We start from the raw sequence: 25,129 nt of genomic DNA on the forward strand, positions 1-25,129 counted from the left end.
ATGACTTGGTGCTTGCACGGGGGATACCTTTACCTTATAATTAAGAGAGGGAGGAGAGGAGAGTGCATTGCTGTGGGAAGCAGCGGCATCAAGCTTCTGATGTTGACTATTACAGAGCTCATTCCATCGCTTGGGAAGCCCAGTCTGGAATCACTGAAAAAGATAGTTGATAAGCTCTTTTTTAAAAGTGCGGCCCCTTCCTCACTTCCACCCCTCCTACCTGCTGTGAAAAAGAGCACAAGACTTGAAGCCTATGAAGGGACTGTCAAGATAAGTGTATGATAAGGCTGAAGAAGGGCTATCAGGATGTCACTTTTTGAAACACATAACTGAAAGCCACTGTTGAATTCACCTAAGTTCAGGAGTCCAGATTTGGGGAAAACAGTCTGCACAACTGTCATCTATGTGAAATTATTCTGCAATCCAGGATCAATTATAATGGGGTGTGCCAGCATACCGGTGTGGCATCTGTAGCCTTCTGTCCGGGACAATGAATATTCTGGGGCAAAATCCATTCTTGTAGGAAAATTATTTGAGTGCTCTCCTCATTTTTGGTATGTCAACCCCCAAGAAGAAGTATCCCTCTCAATCAGAAACACAAAACAAAAAGTAGGTTTATTTACTTAAATAATCTTTAATGATCATGCTTGTGCTCAACAGGATTTCTAACATCACATTTCGGCACAGACAAGCCCAAATCTCTGACCGATGGGAGGATGCCTTGGCTGCCAGGGGAAAGCTAGTCTCATCTCCAGATGACAACAAAGCCACACTAACGGGGGCACAAGTCAAGGTCACAGCAAGGGAGGAGGATGGGAGGACAAGCAAATGGAAACCTGTCATCTCCTTCCACTTCCTGGCCCCACACAGGATCCGTGCATTTTCACAGAATGCCATGCCTTAGGCCAACACATTGTGGCTTTGGGCTACACAGCATCAGTTTTGTCCATAGGCAAGGCAAGACATCACTGCAGATGCTCATGATATTCTGCAAAGTCCAATGTATGCAGGGAGGAAAAGATTCTCTTTCTAGGCCGGTGGGGGGGGGGGTGCTAGACATACAAACACTTCAATAATAGTGCACACTCTCTCAGACACACACATACAGTGACTCAAAGTACAGTACGTGCCTGTTTCAGAGGGAGAATCACCAAGAGGACCTACCCAGTCTTGGCACATACCACGCACTATGCTAGGCAAGGCACTGTCTACAACATGGATCCTCAGATCTTTGTCAGGAGCAGCCCAGAGTCAGGGCACTGTCTGTACCCATCACCCTGCCCCTTCCCCATCGACTGCAGCTTCTATCACATTCCAGCAGTCTCTTCCCATTGAATAATACAGTTCTTTCGGCTGCAGTGACAGAACAGCCTGGCAGCAAGTAGGAAGCTGCACTTCACATGTCACGGGCAAGAATTTTGGGAGCATGCACAATTCATCTAGGAGCTTGGAGGGAGGAGATACTGTTCTGGTTCTGACAGTTGGGGGCTTCGCTCCCAAGAGAGGAGGGATAGGTGCTGTGACAGACTGCACAAAAGCTGCCAACTAACTGACAGAGGGCCAGAATCCTAAGTTCATTGGCCTGTCCTCCAATGAGGATCAAAAGCCATGTGCTGGTGCAGCACCTAGCCAAGGGCACATGATGACATCTCTCTGCAGCCCTTTCAGAACACAAAAGACAGAGCCAGGAAATGCACAGATCTCCTTCCTTCTCTGCCTTATGTTGTATTTCCAGTTTTACCCACACAGCTTCAGAGGAAGGCAGAAGTCACCATGATGTCTCCCACATTCATTACCTGCGCTGATGCTGTCTCCCCCCCCCCCCATCCCGCTCCACCAGCTTTGTGCTGGTTCCCAGAACAGCAGATACTTGACTGGTAAGAAAACCAAAGCATTCTATGGTTTTTGTATTTGCCAGATAAATAAAATCCGTACGCACAGTAGATGGGTAGAACCGAGAGAGAGTATCCCTAACCTATTAGAGGGGAAAAGGATGTAGTACACAGGGTACATCCAAGCATGTGACAAGGATATTCTCCCCCCACACAGACACACACATGCAGTTTACTGGGAGCTAAACATTCTCCTTTGTTACCAGCCCAAGGCAGCTGAGAAGCAGCCAACCTTTGAGAAAGGAGACTGGATGCTATGTAAGTGCCCCCAAACAGGGTGCTCGTCTCAGGCACAAAGAATAAGGTGAGGGCCATGCCCTCTTAATTTCCCACATTGGGCAAGGTTCTCAGCTCTAAAACTATCCCCTCTGGAACAGCCTTATTTGTCCAGTGCCAAAACCATCATCAGATGCCCCTTGTTACCTTTTAAAAAACATGCAATCCCTTTTTCGGATACATGATAGCAGAAAGGAACAGAGAGATGCACGAAAGAGACACAAAAAGTTTAAAAGTGCCTCTATGCAGCACACTAGCTCCTCTACTCCCACCCATCTGAGTCTGCTTCCTAAGACAGAGGTTCAAGGGCTCCTACTTTCCCTGAGCCAAGAAGAGGCTGGTATCAAAATATTCTGGCTTGACAAGGAAAGACAAATAGGTTCTGTTTTTCAGCTATGCTTCCAACTGGGCCTTTAATACTGAAAATCAGAGGCTACCGTTTCCCAGCAACTCTGGTGGGGTGTTGCATATATGCTGGTGGGGCAGTTTTCACCTAAAAAGGATGCTTCATGGGCCACTGTGAAGTCATAGCCAGCAACAGCCAAGAAAAGGACATAACATGGAGACCCGTGTGAGGTAGCTGGGGACAAGAAACCCATTGTTTGCACTTGCCCTGCCCATCAGCCCCACCACCATGTCCTTCTCCCTGGGTGGGGGCATGCAGATGCAGAACAAAGGACAGCAGTCCATTCACAATGCCAAAAATGCAAGTGCTTCAGTCTGCCTTGGTGCAACCAGCTGGGGCCTCCAAAGTTTGCTCAACTGCCCCTGGCTACCTGCTTGTTCCTGGCTCTCCAGCCTCTGCCGCCAGCCTGTCTTTGCCAACAGCATTGCAAGCGTTCCAATCCAATGGGCAGGACACTCCCTTCCCCCTCCCCAACTTCATTCTAGATAGGATCCCAAATGCTCCAGCAGGTTACCAAGTGCAAACAAAACAGAAATCCCTTTCCAAGAGATACAGAAGGTAACACTATGTTTGGTGGAGGGGACACAATCAGGAAATTAAAAAGCTCTGTGGGGCAGGGAGGTAGCTGGGGTCCCTTCATGCTCTGGGACAGCCCCATCTTGGAAGGCCAGAGAGGGGCTGATTGGGAGACAGTAAACCAGCATCCTTTAGCGAGCACCCAGGTTGGGGCTCATGGTCAGAGAGTCTTCCTCCTGGATGGTCTCCAGTTCCTCTGTCTGCACAGCCTGCGTAATGAGGGTCAGCTCCTGGCACAGGGTCTCAGAGCGGTAGGCCACCCGGATGTCTGGCACGTTGGTGCGCCGGATGTCATTGCCTTCAGGCCCTTCCTTCCAGTAGTGGGGTCCCAGCCAGTAGCTCTTGACCTGCAAAACAAAGACAACAGCCAATCCATGGCCAGGACACGTGACCACCTGCATTCCCAGCCAAACCACGCCAACTGTAAAAGGGCTCCTGAAGCCCATGAAAAACCAACTGTAGGCGTGTTCTGTATTTAAAGCTGGTATTAATGTGTTTGCTTGCTTGTCTCTTGCCTTGGGGATGCTAAGCTGGGTGGAAAGATGAAAATGTTTTAAACCAGGTATCTCTTTTCCAGGGATTTGGGCAAGCCTCCTTTTGCCATTTACATTATTTTCTCTTTCTACAACAATTAGCTCTTTGGATGTTCTAAGGCTGTCAAGCACAATAACGTCTGTCCGTCCGTCCGTCGATCCATCCTTCTGTCCTTCCTTCCTTCCTAGAAGGCATCAACGGAGGCCATCTCCCTGCAGCAAAACTATTGTGTGGGACCAAGGTATTTCCCACGGGCATTCTGGAGAACATATAGCATTCCGCCTTCGGGGTTCTCTGGGAAAGACCTTAGAGCAGTGGTCCCCAACCTTTCTGAGGTCAGGGATTGCCTCCGGGGGTGAGGGGAGAGCCAAAAGCCCGGGTGCTGTGCACACGTGCGGCAGCTGCGCACAAACGTCCACGCGCAGTTGCTGTGCATGCGTGTTTTCACCACTACTTTCTCGCTGGGGGGGGGAGGCAGGCGCAGCTGCCAGCGGCCTGGTACCGTGGCCTTCGCGGCCCGGCACTGGGCCGCTGACTGGGGGTTGATGACCCCTGCCTTAGAGAACAATTTTGGAGGAGGACACACCACTGAATTTGAATGATATTTCTATTGTCATGTAGAATTACTACAGCCTAGTCCATATGAAATTAAAGCATTTATACTAAAGTAACTGCATGGGATTGCATTAGTAATGTACCTTGCTGGTTTGGAGCATGCAGTTCTAATTTGTCATTTTATAAATACAGAAGTGTTCTGAAGGACATAAAAGGCTCCCCATTCATGTGCACACAAGAGTTTTGAATACAATAGTATTCTGCCAGCGAGAGATCAAGACATGACCACCCCCACCCCCGTTCCACAAAAGGTCCAGTTTTACCTTATGGGAGAAGCCGCTCATGAGCACGCTGTTTCGCGCAAGTTCACACATGTCACAGGAGCTGAGCTTCCATACTTGGGTGGCAATGCTGTATTCTTCCATCAGAGGTTCCTGCAAGAGACACTGTAAGCTCAAGATAGGGTCTACTGTTGGTGCATGCATGCAGAGTGCCAGCTAGCAGCAAAACAGGCCCCTGGACTGAGTTTAGGAATTTCACTGGGTAAGTGGTACAGGCCGAAAAAAGGGAGGGCTGAAAAAAGGGGGCCCCTGCAAAAACTCCCCTCCAAGGCCTGGTATTTGTCTTCCTTTTCTCCTTGGTGGGGTCTGGGATGCCAAATGGAGTAGGCAGAAGAAAGCAGTACCACCTCCTCCAAGCCCCTGCTACTTGCCCACCTGCTCTGCTCTGCAGGGGGAAGGAAGGAGAAAGCAGCCTCACTGGTTGTTCCTCCTCTGCCCAGCCCCTGCATGGCCCTCCCAGCTTGATCTCTGTCTGTTTCACCTAGGGGTGGCTGCCACTGCCCCCTGCTAGCTCTCTCACTTCCTCTACTCAGCTGGCTTCTTCTTGACACTGCCTCACCACCAGCTGCAGTCACCTTTTTACTGCCGCTCAGCCTCACTTGCATATTTTGATAACTCTGGTTCAAATTTCTATCCAGAGCAACATTTGGGATACTTGGAGTACCAGTAATTTTTGGAAACTTTTGGAAATATCCGGGGCCAGCATCTAGAGGTTCCCAGGCCCATTCACTTTCGGTTTAGTAGGTTTCCTGGGCCGGAAGGGGGAAAGGAAGCAGCTCTCCCAGGCAATGGGATCAGATGTTATGGGGAGCACCTGCTCGGTCACGACAGTTCTCTCACAGCCCTCCATGGCTCTCTTTGCATGGGCAAAGAGAATAAAAGTTTTGTCTCCATTTCATGGGCAGTTTTCTTGGACAGCTGGCAGTACTTGCTTCTGCTGCTCTGTGCCTTGGATCTCTGTAGCATGTTGCTACCACCCTGGGAACACCTTCTTGTTTTGTGCCTGGACAGTTTCAAGACATGATGGAGTTTGTTCTAAAATACTATGTGAAATAATGTTTCAAGTTTTTCTGTTTAAATTTTTTCCTGGGTGGTTGCAGCTGTCAGGGAGGGAACCTTTGACTGATTTTCTTTTTTAAAAATAGTTTTCTTTGGTTTTGTCCTTTTTAAAAGATTGTGCTGTTTCTCTTGGTGTGTATTAGAACTTTTGTTTTGAATTTTTAAAGGTTTCTTAATTTTTAAAGGGTTCAGCTTTGGAATTCCAAGTTGTTACTGTTTTAAATTGTTTATCTTTTTGCATTCTTCTAGTTTTACAACTGTTCTTTTATAACTGTTTTAAGATCTTTCTGTGTTGTGTTTTTTAGGCAAGTGGTTTATGGAGCTTTGGGCATTCCTGTTTTAAAAACTGCAGCAGATTCTGAAGGAAAATTCTGGTTAGGCTTTAATGGCTACATGTAGGCAAGGTTCTAGGTATTTTAAAAAAATGAATTTCAGTTTAGGTAATTCCCAAATAAAATTAATTAGGCTTTGGTTAGGGTTCCAAAAATAAGGCAGGTGGTATTTTTAAAATTAACTGATGCATAACCTTTTGGTTTTTTCTAATATATATATATTAGGCTGACCTAGGCTTCAAAATAACTGAAGCCACATGTTTAAAAATAGCATTTAGGTTGATGTTTTAGTCTTCCAAAAATCTGAAGTTGGGTTTTCAGAAAGACTAGGGATCAGTCTATTTTTTTTTGGGGGGGGGGGGAGATTAAGCTTGTAGGCTTGGGAAATAAATACAGGTTTTTAAAGAGAATACCATATTTGCATCATCATAAGTTATAATTACAAAAAAAACCCAGTCAGCTTTTCAAGCTATAAAGTCAGGAACATGTTATTTTAAAAAAAGAATTCAAAGAACGGTTGTGGGGGGCAGGCAACCACAGGCTAGTAGTGCTCAGGAGGACAGGCAGAGAGGAAAAGCCGTCTGACTACTGAGAGTCAGGTTCAAGAGCAGATTAGACCGTGCTGAGAGGGAAGTGCAGCCTTGTGTAACAGTTGGCTTACTTCGGTGAAGTAATGCAGGAGGCCAAAATAAATGATAGGAGGATAGTGCACTGCTGTTTCAGGGAGACGGCTACGAAGAACAGTAGTGGAGGGCTGTAATTTTCACCTCACTTCTGTGGAGGCCTGCCCCACAGCAGTCATCTTCTGGCTGGGGTGGCACATTGGCCCTCTTCATTGAAGCTATGGCTGGAGCACCACCTATAGAGGTCCTAGTAGATGTTAGCACTGGCACTGGGCAGAGGTCTGTTGTTCATGCTGTTTTTATGCAGTACTGGGAGGAGAAGCAGCAGCCTGAGCTATCGTGTGGACTGAACATGCCTTCTATCTATTCAGTTCATCCCAAGAATCCAGGGGATGCCTGAGGGGAGGCTAAGTGCCCTTGTTCATTCAAGGAGAAAGCAGAAGAGAGGCAGGAAATGACTCAAAAAGAATGGAGGTGCAGCGGTCTAAACTTCCCCCTCTAAGTTCAGCTACTGCAACCAGTCTAGAGGGCTGAAGTTAGCCCAGACAACTAACCATATGGCAACTAGATGGCATGATTTATGCCAGCAGCATTCACTCTGAATAGGTGTTAAAATGTCTCCCACTTTACAAAAATTGAGGATGGGGTGAAATCCAAGCTCAAAAGCATGACACACAACTTTATGTATTTAAATGGAAGGTTGGAAATGGATATGGAAAAATTCTCTGAACTTTTCCATAAGATAGTATTCTCTGACCTCAAGGCAGAACTCTACAACATGACAAAATTGACTGATATGTGGAAAATGTACATCTGTAAAGCAATTTGGTCACCTGAAAACAACAACAGCCCTATGTTAAACTGGCTTCAAGAGGAGCTGCCAGCTGGAAAAAACAAACAATCTTCAGTCCAGTATCTTCCGGGTAGATACAGCTGGCAATTTAATGTATTCAACTGACTGGTAATTTTAAAAACTGGTTAGTACTTTCCTACCCAAACAACAACCCCATACACAATGGATGCTCTGGAAAAAGGCAAGGTATTCCTATGATCAGCCAATGACAGAACAAGAGGATCTGAACTCATATCAAGTATCGTATTAACTACCTAGACCTATGCAGATTTCAAAAGAAGCTGGCCAGTTTGTAGAGGGCCATGGTAATTCTCTCCCTTAAGCTTTATATCAGTGGTCCCCAACCCCTGGTCCGGGGACCGGTCCGTAGATCATTCTGTACCGGGCTGTGGCTCCTCCTCCTCCTCCTCCTTGGCTGCTGCCTTGGGGGCTGCCCTGCCACTCTGCTGCCAGTTCACCTTTGGTGTTCACCAGTGGCCGCCATGGCTAGGGGTCCTCTCGGCATGGCACTGCGCAGCTGCTGCTGGCAGAGCCTCCCAGCGGGCAGCTAGAAGTCAGGGGCACCGGCAGGAAAGCAAATGGCTCGGGCGGCAGTGATGTCCCTTGGAAAAGATTACCCCCCCCCCCCGGGCCTCAGTAAAATTGTCAAGCATTGACTGGTCCCCAGTGATAAAAATGTTGGGGACCACTGATTTATATTGCCAAGCCATTTGGCTCTAGAAGTACATTTAGCTTATAATGGCCAGAATAGTTTTGACCCTCCAGAGACTGGAAGGGGAATGAAGAATCTTAGTAAATCTTTTGATAAGGTGGACTGAACATGTCTTTTAGTAATGTTTTTGATAAGGTTCCCCATGATGTTCTGATGGATAAACTGAAGGACTGCAATCTGGATTTTCAGATAGTAAGGTGGATAAGGAATTGGTTAGAGAACCGCACTCAAAGAGTTGTTGTCAATGGTGTTTCATCAGACTGGAGGGAGGTGAGTAGCGGGGTACCTCAGGGCTTGGTGCTCGGCCCGGTACTTTTAAACATATTTATTAATGATCTAGATGAGGGGGTGGAGGGACTGTTCTCATTGGCTGCAGAGGAAAGGACACGCAGTAATGGGTTTAAATTACAAGCACAACGATATAGACTAGATATCAGGAAAAAAATTTTCACAGAGTAGTTCAGCAGTGGAATAGGCTGCCTAAGGAGGTGGTGAGCTCCCCCTCACTGGCAGTCTTCAAGCAAAGGTTGGATACAGACTTTTCTTGGATGCTTTAGGATGCTTTGGGCTGATCCTGCATTGAGCAGGGGGTTGGACTAGATGGTGTGTATGGCCCCTTCCAACTCTATGATTCTGTGATTCTATGATCACTCCTGTCTCCCTTGCCATTACTCCCTGGCCATTAGACAGCCAGCTTGGTATAGTGGTTAAGAGTGGCAGACTCTAATCTGGAGTACCACGGTTGTTTCCCCACTTCTCCACATGCTGCCAGCTGGGTGACCTTGGGCTAGTTACAGTTCTCTTAGGGCTGTTCTTGCAGGGTTGTTTTGTTAGAGCTCTCTCAGCCCCGTCTACTTCACAGGATGTTTGTTCTATGGAGAGGAAAGCTATTTGTAAGCTTTGGGCAGTTAAAAGTGGGGTATGAATAACCAGTTCTCTTCTCCTTTATCTGCAAGCCAAATTTCCAGATTCTTCCATTCCTGGCTGCACACTCAATTTGTACTTTCTCGCTACCAGATTCTCAAATGCCTGTGCAGGACCTTGCAGGTGACCTGTTCCCTTGTGGGTCACAGCCTTGCTGTCCCATACTCACCTTGGTGAAGTGGAACTGCAGGGGGTCATCTGTGGACAGGGAGACCATCAGGCCCCGAGAGAGATACTCTGGTAATGGATTACGGTGGTAGCTCAAGAACAGGCTGTTATTACTAAGAGGAGACATGGCGATGCCAATCTGAGCCAGGTAGTAGAGGTACTGTAGCACAGGTGCCTATGGACAAAGTTGGGGTTAGGAAATACTGAAAATGCTTGGCACAAAGGAAACAGCAACAAAAACATTGATCTTCTCTCCTCTAGCAGGTCCAGAGGAAACAGAATGTTCTTCATGTGTCTGGATTCCTGTCAGATACCTGGCACCAGAACCACTCCAGTGCTTTCTTTAATGAAAAAACCCAACCCATTGCTCATCCTGAAAAATCCAGCAAGCTTCCATGCACGTGGATGTGCTACCAAAACTTTAGTATGCACATGTGCTACTACTGACGTCTCTCTCACCTTGCGGAGCAGGAGGCCATGAGATATGTTCTCTGACAGCATGAAACCTGATACCAGATGATGGATGGGGCCTGCCTCCCCACAGTGGGGGCGCAGCACAAACGTATGGAAGCCTCTCTTCCTAGGGAGAAAGGGCAGCAAAAGACACAGCTTAGTGTCACTGCACAGGAGTATAAAATTAGCTGCATGGATAAAAGGAGGCCGGAGTCTCAACAGCAAATGCGAAATTACTGCAGAACTCAGGAGCAGCCAGACATTGAGGGTCCTGCCCATCAAGATGTGTGGTATGCTACTGGTGGGTAACATAATCACCAGGTTTCTCAAGAGTCCGGCTCATGAAGTCACCTCTCAGAGCCCAGACCACAGTGCCGCCCTGGTGTCTCAGAAAACAAGGAATTGAGGAAGGGAGCCATGGGGAGAGCTTATCACCTACCTGCGCAAATGGTTGAGGACCACCATATTGGCATATGTGTAATAAAGGTAATAGGAGTAGGGTGGGTTGTCCTCTTCTGTCCAATTCCCAGGCAAGGGGCTGTCCAGGTTAAAGATGTGGTGCTCTGGCTTTGATTCATCATCCACACTGTCAAAACCATCCACCTGGCCCAGCCAGATGCCAGGGAAGAAAGGGAAGAGGATGAGAAGGCAACATTTGTTTTCAAAGACCTTGTGAGGTCTCTAACCCCATGTGGGAAATATCTTATGCTGTTCCAGGTGTTACTCTAAGACTCTGGTCAGGAAGAGCAACAAAGTCAATTAACTAAACTCAGAGGGACTAAAAGGGTTTGGTGCTCCATCTGACCAAAGTTAACACCATGATCAAGAAGCCCAAACATCCTGGATAAGTGCCATTCTGGCCCGTAAGGGAGATCTCGCCAGCCATCTCTTTGGCATCACCAGAAAAGCAAACATGTCTTACAAGGCTTAATACTTACATGCTCCAGGAAGAGATGCAACTCTGGATGGCTGGCAGGATGGATAGTGGCCTCAAAGAGGGGCAAGAAAATGTTCTCTAGCATCTCTTGGAAGTTTGCCAACTGCTTCTTGGTCTTGTACACATCACTGTTGAAAACAGATATATCAGGACACAGCCAACCTTACACCCTGGATCCTAAATCATGGGGTTATCTCTGTGCTGTTTTTCTTCGGCAACTGCATCCTTGTTTCTTCCCATTACCCTAGGGGCAATCTCGTGCACTGGGACATTTTATAGACCAGATTCTCCAAGTGAACTAGCATAGTAACCTAGAGGCCAAACAAGGTCAAATCTCATCTATGTCAAATTTATGCAAGCCACATACCAGGTGCAACTGGCCATTTAAATTACGGAGAAATTTCCAAGTAGGCCACTGCCTTGGAAGGTCTGCTGGTGGCTCAGGAGCAAGGAGATCCAAACCCCAGCAGCTCTGTCAGTGTTTTAGCAGCCTCTTGGCTCAAACCCCTCAGCAGCAAATGGCAGGTGGAACCAGCCCACAGACTGCTTCCAATTGGGAGGATGCAGTGGGCAAACTAATGCCCACTGACAGCCCCACTGAGCTCCGTGGTTTGTGTTGCCTTGTAGCACAACAGGGGCTATTCAGCTTGGCTTGCTTTCACCTCACTCACTCACACTAGAGTTAACTACATATCTTCTGTCCTTTTTTTAAATGGAAGAAGAGAGAAAGATAGAACATCTTTGGTACCTGTTACTGATTTCTTGTAGCGTGGACATTTTGATACTTTCTTTACACGGGGTGATTTTATTTTTCTTCAGTTGCTATTTAAAGCAGCCACTACATGGGTACTTGTTATCTGGATCGCCCAAGACTGAAATAACATACTTTCCCATTCACAACCTTCTCTTAAGAAAACATGGCTTATGCTATTCTCTCTGCATATCTGGACTCTCTAAATATCTCCCCATATGTGGCTCTACAAATTCATCAACAAGCTGCCTCGCCTTCTCAACATTACTTGAAAAACTGAAGAAAATACTTGCACCTTTTTTTGTGTGGGTTTTGTTTTGGTTATGAAGTTTTCATATATATTTCTCCCCGCAAGTGAAACAGGTATTGAATGGGGAACACGTAAGCAGTGCTTACAAGCTGCATTGGAAACACAGCTGAGCAGCTAGGCTTTGAACATGGTCCTCTGCTAGGCTAGAGTCAAAAGCATATGGTACCTCCAAGAAATATGGGCTCAGTGAAAGAAAGGGCCATGCATGCTAAGGTCTGAGGTTTACTCCCCAGTGACTTCAATTTAAGGATACTGAGCAGCAAGTCTGGGGAAGACTGCTCTTTCTTAGCCAGTACAGTTGACAATATGAGCTGGAGGGACCAGCAGTCTGACACAGTAGCTTCATAGGTAAAACATTCTGTATATTTTTCATCAGCTTGACCTTTCTCCTTGGCTGCCCAAACACACATACACAAGAAAAAAATCTGGGTTTTTATAGTTTTGGGGGGTTTTAATCTGTAATGTTTGTAGTTGACTGGAACCCACCACAAGCTAGCCTTGATTGGGAGTAGCAGCAATAAATCCATGCACACACACACATACATAAATACTATGAACACCTAAAAGTGAGAACACACACATACCCAGACAAGTTTTTACTTCTCACATGTACTGGGCAGACAGTATTGGTCAATTGCCTTCCTATGCTACATAAAAGGAGTAGTTATTTTTTTTATTGTAATCACAGAGGACAACAATATTGTTTTCTAAGGAGACTTTAGTTGGTGCTGAATGTTGCTGCTCAGTTATTATCATGAGCTAGGCAGGTCATGCCTATTGCACCCATTCTGCAGGTACTCCATTGATTGCCCATCAGTACCTGGGCTCAATTTAAGGTACTTGCTGTCTCATACAAAGCCCTTAATGGCCTTGCCCCCCCCCACATATCTGCAAGACCACTCCCCACTCCCCCCCCCAATGTCCTGCGAAAATAACTGCATCGGAGAGCGGGGCTTTCTGCAAGCGTCACCCGCAGATGGGCAACTGCCTGTATGTATCCCTTTTCTGTTGTGACCAGCCACCCCCCATAAGCAGTGTGCTTGAGGAGGTCAGGAAGACTCCCATGCTCCTGGCTTTAAATGAACTATGCAAAACAGAATACTTCAAGAGAGCATTTTTGTTAAGGAACTAGACCTACATCCTAACAAACTGGGCCAGGAAAATGCACCATGTTCCTATTGATGCAATACTATCTATTGTATTGCTTAACACACCACAAATACAATATTTGTATTTTGTTGAGACAACAGCTCCATTTCAAATCTCTGCAATTTCTAGTCTCATTACATTACTTATTGGATGTATCATCTCATTGACTGCATTGATTTTATACCACATAATCCTCCTTGATTCTCAGTGAGAAAAGTGGACTATCAATAAATCATATTTTCAGGAAAATATGGCTGCAGATTAGGGAAACAGCCTTAAAGATCTGCTCCTGCTCCCAGAATATTGGGAGGAGTACTCACAACAGGCGAGGCACCTGCACCAGCCAGCGGACATTGTTGGAATGCACTTTGTGGCGCACAGCCCACTTGGCCAGCTTGTCCCACTCATCCCGTGAACGACCATAGATGGAAAGGCGCAGTTCTGCATTCTGATACTTGCTCTCCTCCAGGTCAGACATCACCTCCTGCCAGAAGAGAAAGGGTTTGTTAGCCTGAGCTACACAGCTTCTCCTGGGAGCGACAAGATCAGAAAGAAGGAGGGCAAAAAAAGCAAGCCTATTTTCCTAGGCTACAAAAGAAAAAAACACAGATGCACTAGGAAGCTTCCACGAAGCAGACAAAAATCAGAAGCCATTTGCCCAGAATCCTTTGCTCTAGCTGCCCACCAACTCTGATGCCCTTCCATCCCAAGGATGATGTATCAGTTACTCCTAAGTCTAGAGGAAGGAAGACGGAATGAAGAAAATCCTATAGCCCTCATGGGCCTCTTGTGGCACAGAGTGGTAAGGCAGCAGTCATGCAGTCTGAAAGCTCTGCCATGAGGCTGGGAGTTCGATCCCAGCAGCCGGCTCAAGGTTGACTCAGCCTTCCATCCTTCCAAGGTCGCTAAAATGAGTACCCAGCTTGCTTGGGGGTAAACGCTAATGACTGGGGAAGGCACTGGCAAACCACCCCGTATTGAGTCTGCCATGAAAATGCTAGAGAGCGTCACCCCAAGGGTCAGACGTGACCCGATGCTGGCACAGGGGATACCTTTACAGCTTGGGAACGAAAGAAACAAATATGAATGTCCTGCATTTCCTGACATTCACTGTGTAAGTGTTTAAACTAGATTTTGGAAGTCCAGGAAGCTTGCTTTCAAAAAAAGAAAAAAAGAAAAAGAAATGCCACAAATCTAAGTTTCAAATGCCTGTGATTATGGGGAAAGCTGAGGAAACAAGGAAGAAGTGGGGGTAAAGAAAGGGCGTTTTTTGTAAACATCTTGCCAGCTACATAACATCTAGTTGCGTTTTGGTCTCCTTCCTATTGGAGGGTATAAAAGTGTGGGAGTGGCCAAAGACATGAACCACTGGGCACCAGCAAAAGAGCTCTTGGCCAGAGGGTCAGAACTTGGGGCTTACAATAGCCAGCCCTGTTAACAAGGATCTGCCCACCATTTGCTTCTTGACAGGACTGTTTACATGACATTGCTTAATATTTCTTTGTTCTGAAAGTTTTGGGTAAGTCACTTTGGGTCCTTTTGCATGGAAAGTGACACAGAACCAATAAAGTGTCCAGTAAAAACTGTGAGCCAAGTTTCTAGTAGTGAAGAAATAAGAAAGAGTCCCGTATGGCTCCCTACCCTCCAGCTTCTTGACTTTGACTGATTACCTAGCCTGATTTGCATACCCTGGCCTCTCCTCATGCCCCCTGCATACTTTGCAAAAACACAAAACAGTGGAAGATATCTCTACGTCTGCATAGTTTATTCAAAACTGTGGCTACACACAGAGCTTTCAAGCTGCCCTCACCTTGATAATATGAGCAAAGTATTTCCCCGACACTCGATTGTCTGTCTTGATGAATATCTCACGGAGGACAGACTCTCCAATGGGGTTATATTTTGCATTGAACTTGTCAAAGCGATGGAAGGTGTTACGGTCCTGTTAAAGGGGAAAGTAGCAAACAAGTTCATCATAGTTAAATAGCTATAATTACAAAGGCCTGTGATTGCAACTCTCTTTTCCTTCACCATTTGTAACCCCTATTTATAATCCCTATAATCAAAGCTGATCTTGCCCAAACTCCATTGTTCTACCATATGGCTCTGCTTAACCTTTCTCAAGCAAAACTTCTCTGTGTGAAAATCACCGCCAGCTGCTCCATCCTTTGTACCAACATGGGGAAATGGAAACTGAACCTTTGCACTGGATGGCCTGTACAAGTAGTAAATATTAGTAATGTAATCACAGCTGAACAGAAAAAGAGGACTGTCGTTACACATATGAGGTAGGCCTATCAGGTGATGACTTGTCCAGCATGACTTTCTGCCAAAAAGAGGTTTATTCCAAAGGAGTAAGAAAACATTTTGTAGCTAACTAAAATGGGCAGCTTCTGGCTGCCTTTCCAAAAACATACCGCATGGACATCAAGAGTGTCTACACTGAGGTCATATGCTGTGAGGTTCATGGTCTCAAAGACTTCCTTAAGAGTTTGCTCCTTGCCCTTCTCCACGTGAACAATTTCTTCCAAGTGCTTCTTCATAGCCCGCTTGATGAAGCGCAGCAGATGCTTCTGGTTCATGCAGGATGACGCATGGATATGTGTGTCTACCTGTACAAGAGATGGAGTTGCACAGTTGCTAAGAGCGTACAACTGGGGAGTCCCCAGCCATGAACTTACCAGAAGGCCTTGGAGACAATCTCCCTCCTAATCTGCAACATGAAAACAATGTTAATTTACTGTAAGGATTACTGAGATAACTGTTACAGGAGCACTGAAATGTCAAAAAAAAGTCTTATCATTCAACGTCTTCCAAGATTCTTGCTACTGTGATTGACTGGAAGACTGTTGAATGGGCAGAAAGCCTCAACAGCTAGCCTGCCTCGGCAATTAAGGTACAAAAAAATCAATATATAAAAAGCCTTTGATGGTATATTGCCATAGGAAATATAGATTTGGGCTTCCACTTGATATGCATCTCCTTGCCATTTCATAGGTCAGGCACTGTCAGAATCAAAGTGGCTGAGCACCATATAACAACAGCTGGAATTTTCTGAATTCTGATCACATTTAGCATAGCTACATTCACATTCCTTCAACACTCAGCACTAATACCTTCCGGATATTGTAGAAGTCACGGTGTGGCACCTTCTTTTGGGCTGCCAGCTCTTTCATCTCATTGAGCAGGACATGCATCTGGAATTTTGAACTCAGGTACTGAAGTCGTCGGTAGCAGAAGGATTTTCTGTCCAGATGTAAAAAGGGAACAGGTTACGCTTCACTCTGCTCAGAGTCTTATGGCAAAGTTGCCAGTACTGCTAATCAGAAAACCTAACTTCCATATCCCCCCCAATGCAGCTAACTCATTTCAGTGCAATTAAGTAATAACTGGACTTTCCCAGGGGACTTTAGATGGATGGGAACAGCTACGTGCTGATTCCCAGAGGTAGAAGATGGGAACTAGCAGATCAACAGTATCAGAATGTATATAAAGGCCTAGTCAGATCTGACTAATGATGAATCAAGCTAAATATTCTGTTATTTAAAATGGCCAGCTATATGCTGCAGAGAAATGCAAAAGTAAAGCATAAACCATCCTCATTAATTCCTGGCACCTGTATACAGGACAGTGGGAGCCTTCCTGACCTCCTGGAGACTGTGTCTCAGTTTCAACACGTTTATACTTTCAACGGTCATGGACAGCAGACATCAGCAGATTTCTTCCTCCAGGTGTTACCATGGAAATGAGTTCTACATGACAGTTATCAGAAGCACCCTCCACCCTACTAGAATATGAGCATGACCAGATTTAGCAGAAACACCATTGGAAGCAGGTGCCATATAAGCCTGGCCTGTGCATACAAGGATGAAGGAAGTAGGGAAAGCTGTGTCTCTTACATAGGACCGTTGATGATCAGAGCCATTAAGACATTCATATCAGCAACAAACTCCGGTAGATCAGGGTAAGGTAAGTCCAATTCTGTAGATCTTTAAAGAAATAAAGAGACCAATGAGAGTGAAAGAAGGAAACCAGAGGACATCAAGTGGAGCATAAAACAAGCAGCATCCAGACATGGGTTTAAGAGTTGCTACTAGGGATGCCCAGCTCTGTTTTCTCATGAATAGGCACTTAGTACCAGGTAGGCTTGTGCGCTTCAGCACGCTTCGGACCCTTTGGCAGCCATTCAAGCCTGAGGTGGCCAGCAGCAAGGCGTAGGGAGGAGAGGTGGTGCTGGCACAGCAGTCTTTGTACCTGTGTGCGGGTGCTGGGTGGCACGCTGCCACCAGAACTGCCTTGCCCCCCACGCTGCAGTGCTGGACACCTCGGGCTCGAATGGCTGCCGAAGTGCACCAAAGTGCCCAAGCCTAGTACCAGGTGTCAATGTCAGTAATATATTCCAGCTGGCTCCAGCCAGACAGAAGTCAATTTGGTTGAAAGAACGCTTGATGTAAGGAAAGTGAATTAATTTGTTCTAAACAGGGCTCAAATACCCCATGGCCTGGACATTCCTTTGATCTGTTTTGCTGTGTAAATTTCAGGGGGCTATTCTATTATCTTAACTTTCAGACACAGACATGGCTACTCTCATGCTTTGATATCATTTGAACTATCGTTATATATTCTGCGTAGGGCTGTTCTTGAAACAACCCAAAAGCTGTAGAGGATGCAGAATTTTGGCTAGGTGCACTTCGTTTCTATTCTGCCGACCTCCCTCCAATTCAAAGTGCTGGCCATCACCTTGTAAAATGCTGGATTCTGCGTATATGAAGCAGTATCTTTTCCACATATAATATTTCTTCCCCACTGAATGCTTGGTGTAGTGGTTAGGAGCACAGACTTCTAATTTGGTGAGCCAGGTTTGATTCTGCGCTTCCCCACATGCAGCCAGCTGGGTGATGCTGGGCTCACCACAGCACTGATAGAGCTGTTCTGACCGAGCAGTAATGTCAGGGCTCTCTCAGCCTCATCCACTTCACAGGGTGTCTGTTGTGGGGAAAGGGAAGGCGACTGTAAGCCGCGGCATATAAGAACCAACTCTTCTGCTTCTTCTTCAGGTTGCTCCATTTTCAAAAGTCTGGCTATAGAGCTTCAAAGAATAGGGAGGTAACAGGGTCAGCATAGTGTATGGAGAGTTAAACTGGGATCTGGGAGACTCAGACTCAACACCCCAATCTGCCATGAAGCTTTTGGGATGAGAACAGGCCAGTCACTGTCACCATAAATTATTTATTTCCTTCATTTATACCCCATCTTTTTTTCCCAATAGAGATCTAAAGGCTCCTCTAGCTTGGTGTAGTTGCTAAAAGCAGTGGACTCTAACCTGGAAAACTGTGTTTGATTCCTCACTCTTCCATATTCAGCCAGCTGGGTGACACTGGGCTAGTCACAGTTCTCTCAGAGTTATTCTGAAAGAACAGTTCTTCCAGAACTCTCTCAGCTCCACCTACCTCACAGGACGTCTGACTGTTGTGGGGAGCAGAAAGGTGTTGGTAAGCCACTTTGGGATTCCTTCAGGCAGTGAAGAATGGGGCATAAAAAGCAGCTCTTCTTTTCTACTCCATTTTACCTTTATAACAACTTTAAAGCTGGTCACCACAAACACAGTGTCTTTCATGAAATAAGAATGGTCAGTGCTTTGATCAAGTGCCTAGCTATGCAAAGAGTTCCATATAAAACTACACAGCAAACCTTCAGAAAGCAGATACTAAATCTGAATGATAGACGAGTCTGCACTTCCATCAAGCACAGGCTACCCTCACCATCTAACACAACCTTTCTCAACCATTTTACTGTTGAGAAACCCCTGAAACATTCTTCAGGCTTTGAGAAACACTAGAAGTGGCACGACTGTGCAGAATACGGTTCGGAAGCATAGCTGAGAAGGCCCACTGGGAGCCCCTTTCCTTTCTACTCCCTCCAGGCCCATGATTGGCCATGGGGGGAGGGGAGGGGAGGGCAGGTCAACATGACAATATACGGTCATATCACGCAATACATTTTTAACATATTTTAAAAATATACACAAAAATTAATTAACTTCCACCCAATTGGCAAAGCTCTTCCAGGGCTGCCAAGAAATCCCAGGGTTTCACAAAACCTTGGTTAAGAAAGCTAGATCTAGCATTTCCAAGATATAGAAGATACAAGTGAAAAAGTCAGGAATTCGCCCAGTATGGTTGTAGGCGCTCACACTTTCCTGGATAACGTCTGTCCTCCTCCAATTGCCTCCAATGATTGTGTCTTCCTAGAAATACTGCTAGAGCACCAAGACTCCCCTGAACCCTGCCAGTTTCCCTTACTTGTCAGTGATGTCCTGCTTGGTGTACACATGAACTACTCCATTAACCATCTTCAGGCCAAAGCCAAGGTCTCCAGGCATAGATTCAGGATCACACTTCTCATACGGATGTTGATCTGCAAATGGTGGATGCACTGGAGCATCTAAAACAGGATGAAGCATACAAGAAGTCACACCTTGGTTCAACCACCACATTTTCTTGAACCACCTCCCTCTGATGTCATTGCCGCATTCTGTCTCCCAGTTTCTTTGCTAATTAATTGGTAAGAACATAAGAGAAGCCATGTTGGATGAGACCAGTGGTCCATTTAGTTCATCATCCTGTCTCACACAGTGAGTGGCCATCCAGATCTTCTGGAGATCCAACAACACAGCACAGAGGTCTTCCCCTGATGTTGCCAACTGGCACTGGTACACAGAGGTTCACTGCCTCTGGACATGGCGGTTTCCTTTAGTCACCAAAGCTCTGGGCAGTTTTTTTTAATTGACATTTTTCGCTGAGGCAACTGGAATGTTGCTCCAAATAGCCACTGATAGACCTATCCTCCTATCATACATGAATCTGTCAAATCCACTTTTAAAGCTGTCTGTGCTTGTCACTATCTGTCCATGAATTCACTTCACCGCCTCTTGGAGATGAGCCCAATCAGATTATCAGAGTTTGCACAGACCCTTAAGCTCTGTAACTATTCTGCTTCTCCCACCCCCAGACTGAGACAATGCATGGCTTGCTCACATAGCTGTCCCTTGCTGTGATACCACCTTCCCCTCCATTTAGGTTTCCCGCTGAGCTTCCTAGCACTTCCTTAGTGCATTGGTTGCCTCAGTAGAACTAGGAACTAATTTCAGCTTTCTTATTCCTCTACCTCTTTACTGTCTCAGCTACGGGGAGATTTTGCCAGTTATTGCCTCAAGTTGCTCTCTCACATAAAGGTCCACATTCAATCCCCACCTGGAGCCACTGGAGTCTCAGGGATCTCCTCATACATCCTTGGGGCCAAAGGCTTTTCTGAAAGGTTCTGTAGGAAGCGGGCAGTGGTCTTGCAGAAGCTTTGTAGAGAAAGCCCCATGTACTTCTCCCGAATAAATAACGCCTTCACTACACTCTTAGCCGCATCCAGCAAATCTGTGAAAGGTACCTGAAGATCAGAGAAAAAAAATACAAGAAAACAGCTCCTCTCACAATAACACTGTAGGCATGGAACAGAAGTGAACCACTCTGGATAAAAAGTCAAAAATGTATTAATGCACAAATAATAACATTTTTAACAGAATAAATATAATATTCAGAGTTCAAGTAAACTCAAACCAGTGTCTGAAGAAATGATGAAGCTCTTTGATGTTGGAGAACTTCTGGCCAGTCTCCAGTCTTTCATTCTTGGGCAAGGTGTTAAAGAGGCTTGTTGCCTCTCAACTCTAGGGGTTCTTGGGAGAGAATGATTTTCTGGACCCATTTCAGTTTGGCTTCAGGCCAGGATTTGGAACAGAAGCTGCTTTGGTTGTTGATCTCAAGATGGACTTCTGGGGAATATGGCAACCTGATAGAAGAATTTCTAAGGGCTCCAGTTCCATCTTGCTGTGGGGTGAACAATGCCAAGGAAGGAATTTATTTCTCTATCCTTACCTCTCCCATACAAGGGAGATCCAACTGACAGGTAAACCCTCGGGGGGGGGGGGCTTGATTTATTAGGTTACCACAGGGGTTCTGAAAATATCAAGGACAATGGAGATGACTTTTTGCTGATAAGGTCAGCTAATTCCAATGGATCCCTATTCCTGTTATACTTATTCTTTTTATTAAACTGAAATCAGCAATCTTTGCAATATTTTGGACTCCCAAAACTGCAATCATAATTGCAAAGACTGGCAAACTACCAGCAGCATTTGAAGTCAGTATCCAAGCAGAGGGGTAAAGAGAATCCTTTTGTAAATGTATCGTCTCTGTTGAGCAAGGGTTCTGATAAAGTTTGATCGTTAACAACAGAGATCTATGTGGCCAATTTAAGGAATACCTCTGGCTGAACTACACTTGGCTGCTTTGCAAGGAAATCTCAGCTTCAATAATTAGAGCAAAAATACTAATTGAAGCTCTTTTCTACTTTTTTCTGTGCAACATATAATTAGTTATTTTTCCTTTTCTTTTTTAGTTCTTCCATCTTTGATGACGGACATTTATCTGAAGGGTTTAGTGTTCTGGCTGTGACATGACACAGTGGAGAAAAAATATATACTGACCATTTCACCAAACAGTCTGCTTGATGTAAAGATAACATTTATTTTACTACTTAGAAACCTTCCTTGAAATCCTCCAAAATAAAAAGCAACAAGATGACATTGGATTAATTCAGAATATTTTCTTTTTTGTTTTGTTTTTTCCTGAGGCTCAGAGCCTACAGATCCCTGCTGCTGCTGAGGAGTTCCCTTCCTGGGGGCCTCCAGCCTGCAGCCTTTCCAGTTCCCAGGAGTAGGGAGAGGCCATCCAGAGAGTTCTTCCACACCCCCAGTCTAGCGCCTGTTGTATTCCTGAATGCAATGGGATTGGCCCCTAGTAATACATAAAGAGGTTAGTGAAGCAGACAGATGAGAGGGACACACTGTTCTGGTGGTCACACAAGAATGGGTTCCTTGTGGTGGTAGCCCCATGATCATAGAACAATCTCCCCAGGGAGGTGCACCTGGCCACCATGTTACAATCTTGAGGAGGCAGTTGAAGACAGCTTTATTTAGGATTATTATATTCAATCCTAACCAAGATTTTAAATTGTAGTCTTTTAGGGTTTTGTTTTATAACAGTTGTTTTATTTACATTGTAAGCAGCTTTGAATTCTGCTTTAAGTTCTATACGTAGCTCAACAGCTGGGATTGAAGACCCCAGCCCTATGAAACTCTGACAGAACTGCTGAATCAGACATATAATCCTGAGATTATTTCTGGAGGTCCCTAAAAATGCCTTCATAACATTTAGATGCCAAACTGGGTTGTTGCTGCTTGAAATTCAAGGACATATAGCTTACATGGGATAGCTGATTTTCTAAATTTTTGCTTTGAGAGCAGATCCCGAAAAAATTCTATAGAAGGAGTTCTGGGTTGGTGAAGACTGAATTCAAGTACATGGGTCTTACCATTGAAAACTTTGGTAGCTCCATGTGTGTAAGGATCTATCTTTAAACTGAGTCTTAGCTCAGGATGCTTCAATAAGATATGATATTGGAGGAAGACAATGTACTGTTTCGCCTTTCTGGCTTGCCATATGTGATAGTGTTGACACTCACCCCTTAAATAGGATGATTTCATTCCATGCCTCATTTTCAGCTTTGGCTTTTTGTCTTGCTGCCTTGGCAGTCTCCTTTTCAGAGAACCTAACACTGGTGAAAGGTGGCATGAGCCTGAGGCATGCAGAAAGGCTTTCCCCCCCTTATGGACTAAAGAAAATACAGAGTTGGGCTAAAGTTATTACCTCTGTGGAAATTGTTTTCAGAACACCATCAGGTCAGTTGGCAACACAAATGGTATGGCAGCCCAGAAGAATTTAATCCTGCATGTCCCAGCAAGTGGGCAAATTGTGCAGCTAGACTGGATTTTTATTTAGCAGTTAACTGTATCACAGAGCCAGAATGGAAACATGCTGCGCTACTTAGTGTCAGTGGAGCAGATACCTTCAATTGAGCACAAGCTCTTCTAGCATTAGCTAACGTTTCTGATATGTCTTCCAGAGGCATTATGACTGGGGAGAACATTTTTTACCACAGCCTTCTGAGATCGCACCACACATTGATTTTACAAGCACAACCAGAGTCCAACAGAGGGTGTTTCTATCTGTATTGCTGAACTTAAACAGCTGGCACAGCACTGCAATGTTGCAGTCTGCATGAAGAAGCCTTACAAAGGCATTTGTTTGCAAAGCAGCAGCTTACATTTCAAAATGCACAAGAGGAAGCATCGGTCTCTGAAGCAGCAGCAGTAAGCAAAAAGGAAGTGCAGCTGCCAAGGAGTCCACCTTGCTCTCAAGTCCACTGACCAAAAATTCTTATTTAGATATTCACAGGGCGCAGCACAACAGCCTGCCAATCAAAACTAATGTCATGGTGATTCATTCCAGCACCATCTGTGAGATGCAACAGTTGTGGAGGACATCATGAAAGACAAGTTTGCCAATTTAGAGAAGCACAATGTTGTTCTTGTAAGCCACAGGGACATACTGAGCAAGTAGAGCTAAAGAAAAACAAGCCACTTCTGGGAAAGAAGCAGAAAAGAAAGCCCAGAGTCATCTCACTACACACTCTGTACAAGTGTCATATGATTAAGCGAAGCATATTGTTGATCATATTCAACCATGTGTACAAAACCATTAACAGCAACTGTCCCTATCCTGAATGCTCCATATGTCATGGAAGTGGACTCTGGGTCAGGATGCTCTACTATTTCATCAGAGACTTATCCTCATATTTTTCCACATAAGGGCCCAGAGATATTTCCTTTCCATACCCAATTTGATTATCAGGGAAATAAACTGCAAGTACAAGGCATCTATGACACTGAAGTGCAGTACCATACATTTAGTGAAACTTTACAGCTATTGGTTGTTTATGGTCACCATACCGGTCTCCTTGGGTTGGACTGGCTTGAGCCTCCAGGGATTACAACTACAGGCATCCATCAAGTTAATGGCTCACCCATTAATCATATTATTACTGAGTTAAACATTATTTGCTGAGGGGCTTGGCCAGTATAAGGGCCCACCTGTTTCATTGGCCCTGGATCCTATTGTGGTGTCTATTCGGATGAAACCTCACCATGTCCCAGCTGCAATGCAGGTAAAGACTGATGCTGAAGCTGATCATCTGCTGAAACAACGTATAGAGCCAGTGACACACCACTTGGGAGACACCCACTGTCACCCCAATGAAGGCTAATGGGGGCATTCTGATTTGTGGTGACTACGTGCATCAAAAACGAAGCCTTGTAGCAGTATCCATACCCAGTTCCAGTGGTAAGTCATCTCCTGGCTTCCCTAATGGGGGGGTGGGGGTTGCAAATTTGGATTTGGCACAAGCTTATTGGTGGATGATACTATGGTTGATGCTCAAACTATCATCACTCATGGTGCTTTAAAAGTAAAGCGTCTTTAGTTTAGGGTTTCTGTGGCTCCTGGTATTTTTTCACAACCGCATGGAGGACATCCTTGAAGGAATTCCAGGTGTGGTACCATATTCTGATGATGTTCTTATTGTAGGAACATCCATTGATATGGCTGCAAGCCATTTCATCCGTTTCACTTCCCCCCCACTCCAAAGCAGAAGGGAGCAAAATTACTTATTCTTTTCCCCACTTGGAAAGGGGGTGAGCAGTGAAACAGAAAGGTGGACTGACCTGCTCACCTGCCATGTTTAAATGGATTGAACCCCTGAACAAGACAAAAGGTCCAGAAAATGTTCAGGAGAAGAGACTCCCTTAATCTCCTTGGTCTCCTTTTCAGAGAACTTAACGAAGACAGTCCCATGTTATTATGTGAAAGTTGTTTATTGACCCTTTCCAAATGTTCAGTCAGGAGAGCATCAACAGTCTGTGAGTTTTAGTTGCTATCTTCTGATGTTCTAGATTAGCATAACATGAAAACTCCATTCTGAGGCACTATATATGTGGTGAAGGCCATATGAAGGATTACCAGCTACGTTGTTCCACGTACAATGATATATATTTTAACAATGAAAATACTTCAGACAACTATTGAGCTAATCAGAAGGAAATAGAATTTTAGTGAATAGATACAGATGTGTATAAGAGTTGTTTCTTTTGCCTTTAAGACATCATGTGGTGCAGCAAAATTATTTATCTAGGAGATTTCTTATATTTGTTGTTGATTCTGAACAAGCTCCATTCACTACAGGGCATTACTAGCACCTGGAATGCCTGGGCTCTATACATAGAATAGAGAGCTGTGTATACCCTCCTTATTGCTCTCTCTTCATACAGACCT

General features: G+C 45.2%; 1 protein-coding gene across 5 annotated transcripts in view; it reads right to left on the reverse strand.

The window, feature by feature from the left end:
* Positions 1 to 614: 614 nt before the first annotated feature.
* Positions 615 to 25,129, reverse strand: part of AMPD2 (adenosine monophosphate deaminase 2) — a 51,031-nt gene continuing 26,516 nt past the window's right edge. For all 5 annotated transcript variants that reach the window (XM_077334197.1, XM_077334199.1, XM_077334196.1 and 2 more), the window contains 13 exons: positions 20,105 to 20,291; positions 19,154 to 19,295; positions 16,751 to 16,840; positions 15,968 to 16,097; positions 15,269 to 15,463; positions 14,662 to 14,793; positions 13,172 to 13,335; positions 10,643 to 10,769; positions 10,144 to 10,307; positions 9,711 to 9,831; positions 9,253 to 9,426; positions 4,563 to 4,673; positions 615 to 3,497 (listed from right to left, as the gene is read on the reverse strand). In XM_077334197.1, coding sequence (XP_077190312.1) covers positions 3,282 to 3,497; positions 4,563 to 4,673; positions 9,253 to 9,426; positions 9,711 to 9,831; positions 10,144 to 10,307; positions 10,643 to 10,769; positions 13,172 to 13,335; positions 14,662 to 14,793; positions 15,269 to 15,463; positions 15,968 to 16,097; positions 16,751 to 16,840; positions 19,154 to 19,295; positions 20,105 to 20,291 — 1,953 coding nt within the window. In that variant the 3' untranslated portion in view covers positions 615 to 3,281. The remainder of the gene's footprint in view (positions 3,498 to 4,562; positions 4,674 to 9,252; positions 9,427 to 9,710; positions 9,832 to 10,143; positions 10,308 to 10,642; positions 10,770 to 13,171; positions 13,336 to 14,661; positions 14,794 to 15,268; positions 15,464 to 15,967; positions 16,098 to 16,750; positions 16,841 to 19,153; positions 19,296 to 20,104; positions 20,292 to 25,129) is intronic.

The sequence above is a fragment of the Paroedura picta genome, chromosome 4 (genome assembly GCF_049243985.1).
Source record: "Paroedura picta isolate Pp20150507F chromosome 4, Ppicta_v3.0, whole genome shotgun sequence".
NCBI lineage: Eukaryota > Metazoa > Chordata > Lepidosauria > Squamata > Gekkonidae > Paroedura > Paroedura picta.